This window comes from Poecilia formosa, unplaced genomic scaffold (assembly GCF_000485575.1).
Source record: "Poecilia formosa unplaced genomic scaffold, Poecilia_formosa-5.1.2 Scaffold75, whole genome shotgun sequence".
Lineage (NCBI taxonomy): Eukaryota > Metazoa > Chordata > Actinopteri > Cyprinodontiformes > Poeciliidae > Poecilia > Poecilia formosa.
In genome coordinates, this window is record NW_006800014.1 from 90,541 (window position 1) to 96,822 (window position 6,282).

Here is a 6,282-nt window from a genome sequence, read left to right on the forward strand (position 1 = left end):
CCAAGGTCCCCACCAAGGTCCCCACCAAAACTTAGACCGAACCTACGCCCGTGAGGCCTATGAATTTTCAACACTAAGTAGTGTTTCATTTCTGTCCTAGTCCTTACTATTGTTCCCATATAATCCACTTCCTGTCAGCCTCATGGTCTAAACAAATCAGAGACAGCATGCTGGCTGAGGTTCAGCACCTCCACCAATGGTTACACCCTGAAGCATCGCCCTGACTGCTTAGAGGGTTTGGACCTGCAGCAGACCACTAACTTGTCAGCAGCTTTTAAACATTTTCAGCGCTGCGTTGTTGTGATCCGGCATGATGCTGCTGCTGCTGCTGCTGCTGCTGCTGCTGCTTGTGCTCCACTTATGCTGACAATTTTCCAAAGGTCACTGAGGGTTATGCCAAAAATCTGAAGACTGTCTGCCGACTTCACTGCATGAGCTCATTTGATGGTGTAAAAACTGATCTCCATGAGCTTTTACCACACAGACTTTAGAAAACGGTGTTTGCCTGCTTAGTCTGTTGAAAGACTGTATCCAGTCCCTGAATACAGCCTGCATGCAAACAACATGTTAGCCTATGTATGTCTTTCTGCATAATGGTCAGGTTGTGATGCTATGCAGAGCACCAAAGCATCAGTAAGCTGGTCTTTTTTCCTCAAAGATGGATGCTGAGTGATGTCCTGTATCACCTGTCAGAGATCCACTCTGTCAGTGATGTGAGAGCAGAAAAAGATTTCTCTTCTTACCTGCTGAGCAAAGATGAGCACAAGAGAGCAGCAGAGAAGTGATAGCATCTCTTCAGTGTGAAGGCTGTGGTGAGCTCCAGAGAAGGACTCACAGGGCGCTGAGTGAGTCGGACAATGAGCTTCAGGGTGGACAGACTGGGAGAGGGAGAGTGGAATGGGGTGGGGTCGGGTCGGGCGGGGAGAGATTGGAGAGCCGACCTGTTGGGGAAGGGGACAAAGCGCCTCTCTGTCTCCTCTGCAAACACACCTTTCCTCGCTCCGCCGATCCTGAAGGGAAATATTTGTCTTCATAACTGCTGGGTGGCTCCAGGGCCATCCAGCCCGGCCCAGTTGTTTATTCTACGTCTGTGGACCTCACTCAGATTGATCTTGGTGAAAGAGCTAAAATTGTAATCCACTTTGCAAGGCTGCACAGACATACACCCAGGAATAATTTAGCAGAGAAGAGAGAGGCCGGTTTTCAGGAGAATGTGCTGAACAAACTGGATTTCATGAGCAAAGTTCTGCTCATTAAACCCGTTCAGTCTTTTCTGGTTTGGTTGTTTTGGTGCTAAAGCCGTAAGGTCCAACTTAATGTGGAATGTATATGAGATGATATTTTCTTTCTGTTTACACTGATTAAAGACTCCATGTGACACAACCTCAATCTCTTGGGCCAAATCGCCCTTGAAGCTTCACATGGAACGATGCAGGAGGGAGCAGCTTCTTCTTACAGTAAAGGCCAAACATTCACTCCTCAGAGGTCCATGCATACTCAATACAGTCAATGAACAAACCTGAACAAAGGTTTGTTCAATATAGAGTCAATGCACAGTCAATAGAGAATCAATACAGACTCCATATATCACATCCACTCAAAGGCTAATTTTGTTGACTAATTTTGTTCACTCTGTGTCATAGTAAACAGTTTGGCAGGAAGTCATGTTCACATGGAACTGTTTTGTACTCCGTCATGTTAAGGTGTGATTTACCTTCCAGTGGGGTCATGACCCTAAGCGTTCAGCTGCAGTGGTACCAAAGTGGTTCAGAATAAAGTATATTTGTTACAACAGCCAAGTCAAAGTATAGAATTAAAATCAAAATCAAATCTACTAGAAGACTTGAAAATGAATACATCACTTTCCCTCCACTTCACTAATTTTCTCACATTGTATTGTTCTATCATGTAAAATCAAAATAAGCCACATTTTACATTGTGATTTTATTGTACCAAGGCTTTGCTGCTACAATAAGGACGTGAAAGTGAAAAGTGCAGAGTGTTGCTCTCTCTGGTGCAGCCCACAGCCGAGGTCATTACAGCCAGGTGAGGTGAACAGGGGAGCGTAAATATTTCTCACCATGAAATGAGAAGCCAGCAGACACACCCAGCTCCGTATATGTTCTTGTTCACACCACAGCTGTTTTTACTGGTAGAACGAAACAACGCACCACTGTCACGTGTAGATGTGTGACTCCTCCTTTGTGATGCCGTCAATCAGGACAGGCTGCAAACCTGCACTCACATGGCAGAGACTCAGAGATCTGATGACGCCTAATGAGTTTCAAGGTTAGGATCAATAATGCCTTCGGTCTTCTGCTGGCTTTCATGAGCTCACTTGGGAAATTATTAACTTCACCAAATTTAGGATGGTCCTAAAAGTGAATCAAAAATGGTTAAATAGTTTTCATGACATTAGAATAAAACAAAATGTTATTTTATTTTAAATGCTGTATTTAGGGCAGATGAGGCTGTGCACACAAGCTGAAATATCTGAAAACATTATTATGCATGCTTGTTTTTTAGAAATATTTTTACACTTGCTTATTTACTTTTTCTCAGACTTTTCACCTTAAAATTTTAAGGTATGCTTCAGTTTGTTTCCTCTGAAAGTTGCAGGATTTATTGAGACTTTGAGACTGAGACTTCATCCAGATGAGCTCCTGGATACTAACATGTGTTGGTGATGATTATATCAGACGTCATCCAAGGCCTCAGCTGGAATTTGTTTGTTTTTTTTTATCAGCAGGGACACAAGAAACTCTGGATTCAAAGCCTTTGGTCAGATTTCTGAAACTTTTCGTCCACTGGGCTTTTCTCAGCTTCCCAGTGGTTGTGAGTTTGCGTGCAGATCCGTATGCCTGATTATAACATCCTGTCATCTGGAGTTGTGAAGGGACTGAGCATATACCTTTAATATTTACTCGCAGAAAAGCACAGAACGTTCCTTTAAAACTGCTGGACCAGCTGACTTATTTATTCCAGATTTTTTTTTTCCTTTGTCATTTTTATCAGTTCAGAACAGCATGTCTGCTGGCTGTGAGGACTGCACGCTTTGGCCCCATTTTCCTTCCTCTAGTTGCTTCTTTTATGAGCAGGGAATGCTCCCACCTGTTTTTGCCCACTCATCACTTCCAAACCCAACACCAGATGACATCTGTTCAATGAAATGACTGAAATGCCTCGTGTTTTTTTTGTTTGTTTGTTTGTTTTTTTACAAACAAGCAGAAATAAACAAAGCATTTGAGAATGCACGATATCTAATATTGAAAGGTTGTTGATGTAAGATTACTGCAGTGCAGACTGAAGACGTTATTGTAAAATTAAAGTCATATTAATGAGAAGCCAGAGGAAGTGCTGGAGTAAACAGTTGAGCATAGAGCAGCGTTGTGTTGCCCCTCCCTACCTGCTGCTGTGCAGTGATCACAGTGAACACAAGGGTGATTGGCAGCACTAAGACCCTCAGCCTTGCTCTGATTGGTTGGTTGACGGAGTTGTGTATTTCTGCAGATGGCAGCACAACCAGAGGGAAGAGGTGGAGGAATTTAACATTTTTCAGCAATTATATATCTGAGTTAATATTGTCATGACATAGTGAGAGTTTTAGCAAAAACATTAAAAAGCAAATTTTGGTAAAAGTTACCTCTTCCAGCTCTAGAGTGTAAACACTGATGTTCCTACATGTGCTAACTGTGTTAGCCCTGCATGAGGTCATTTGTCTGAATGCAAGAATTCTGGTCAGGATTTTCCAAACATAATTCCCAGAAGCTTTGGGACAGGACGGCTGAACACGCTCAGTCAGCTGCACGCCTCATATCAGTGTTTTAGAACACAGCATTCCCATGTGCAGCTCACTTTCAGGGTCCCAAATCATTTTTACTGATTTTAATAGCAGCTGAAAGGATGAAAGCATTTTTTCCAAATGGCCGCAGTTCAAACCATGTTGAATAATTGTTATGTGAAGTCAAAGCGTCTCAATCCTGCGCTTACAGTACGTTCTCTTTGAGTGCGGGAACTGCCTCAGGCTCATCACACCTTTTAGATGCATAATTACCATTTTTCTGTAATCTGTCATGCTCATGCTTAAACAGGTGTTGGTTTCACATTCCAGCTTTGTCGGGTTGTTTCTTCTCACCTGCCACTCTGACAGTACGGCTGACTCTCTGTGACTGACGTGACCCCTTAGGGTCCGGGGTCAAAGTTTGCTTCAGGACATCCTGCTAGAAACCTAGTAAGGATTTCCAGGGAAACTACTAGTTTATAAATCATTAACTACTTATTCTTAAACAGGGGGTTATATATTTTTTTTGTTTTATTTTTTTCTTCTTTTGCTCTTTCCTTTGGTTTGTTGTTTTGTTGCATTTCCTTCTAATTCATGTAAAGCAGTTTGAACTGCCTTGTTGTTGAAAATGTGCTACATAAATAAAATGACCTTACCTTAACTTACATTAAAATATATATTTAATGTTTTAACAAATTCTTAACAAAGAATGTGTTGTAAATATATTCACTCAGTGCTTTAGCTGTAAAGACATACCCTCCCTAATGTTATACAGATGTGGGACAGAAACATGGGGGATATTTTTATGCAGATCTATCAATAGATCAATAGTTTTATTGTACAGAAATCACAAAGATGAAATCAGAACCACACAATATAAATTCATAAAAGCTCCTTAACATATTAATAAGTCATAAGTTATTAATATTTCCATAAGCTTAATAGTGTTATTGTTTGCTTGTGTTTCTTTTCACTAATAGGCCGACTCTAGAACAAGCCGTGATCGTGTCTCTTTACTGAAAAATCTTGCAGTGTTGCCACAGTTTTGGGTTTTTTTTAAAAAAAATTTATCATTTTGGTCTTCAAAATACCAAATTTTGCACATAACTTTCTGCTTTTTCTCACTTATTACATCATTTTATAAGCTCTAAACTCAGAACAGGAACATTTAGTTTACATACTTTAGATCAATATTTAGCTCTCTCTCTCTCTCTCTCTCTCTTTGCTGTTTTCTTTCATTAATTGTTATGTACATTTAATCATGTAAAGCACTTTTAATTTTTGCTGAAAATGTGCTATATAAATAAAATTACCTCACCTTAAAATAATGAATAAAATGTTGTGATCAGTGAATAACCTCTCTACCAAATACTTTCTGACTCTTACATGAGTCATTTCTTGAACAGATACTTTTTACTTTTATTTTAGCAACTGTACTTTTAGTCACAGGTATGATGCTTTTGTTGTTGTTTTCTTCATTTTGATGCCCCACTTCCTGGTTGTCTGTTTGGTTGGATAACAGAGGGCTTAGTGGCTCCTCTGTGTGTGTTTCTCTGTATTTTCCCCAGTCTTAGCAGAGACTCACAGTGAGGCTCCATTTACAAAACTATGATCCACAAAGTTTGACCTAAGATTACATTTCTAACCCGTCTGGGATTGTTGCAGGTAATTTTTTTTGGATACTCTAGAAGGGCAGAGATCAGCCTGTCCTTTCACTCAAATTAATAACTAATACTAGTTATTAACACAGAGAGAGAGACACAGGAAGGAAGAGGTCAGACAGCAGAAAGACGTATTCAGTGAAATGTATGATCAGCTTCTAAAGTTAAGCAAGCTGCCTTGAAAGCTGGTGTTTCTGGAGCAGCATAAAGAACACATACTGCTCTCTCTACTGTGTCTAATTATGTTAGTGCAAACTGCAGCATATTTCAAACCCCACCAAGAATTCCACATTGCAAAATCAAGATTTACTTCCAAAGGATGAATAGTTGCACAGTGGGACATCAAAACCTTTCAGTTCAATAAAAAAGCATAATAAGCAATTCTTCCTCCAATACTGAGACAGTCAGAGAAACTAACACAACAAGAATGAAATGATATGACTCAATAGCCACAAAATGGGGACATTCGGCAATATATGTTACAATTATTACCTTTATACCAACTTTGCATGATTTTGTAAATAATGACAATTTAATGCAAAGTTGGCATTTTTTATGGACTTTCATTGCAACTTTTAGAGCAACTTTACATTAAAAGTGACATTATTTACCAGTGTTGTGGTACTCGAGATCGGTCTTGGTCTTGTCTTGGTCTCGGGTTAGGTGGTCTTGAACACAACACTGTTATTTACTGAATGACACTTCATGACAACAGTCATAAACATTCATAAAGACTTCATGTTCATGACAGATGTTATGTCATGTTTATGACAGTGTCATGTCAGTCTTATGCACACCCCATCAAAAAAGTGTTACCAATGGGTAAATATATTTTGAGAA

The 6,282-nt window shown here is 39.9% G+C and overlaps 1 protein-coding gene across 1 annotated transcript in view; it reads right to left on the reverse strand.

The window, feature by feature from the left end:
- The window catches only part of ccn6 (cellular communication network factor 6), a 13,218-nt gene extending 11,710 nt beyond the window's left edge, over positions 1-1,508 (reverse strand). Inside the window, exon 1 of the mRNA XM_007555998.2 lies at positions 744-1,508. Within this exon, the coding sequence (XP_007556060.2) occupies positions 744-1,034 (291 nt within the window). The 5' untranslated portion in view covers positions 1,035-1,508. The remainder of the gene's footprint in view (positions 1-743) is intronic.
- Positions 1,509-6,282: the final 4,774 nt, after the last annotated feature.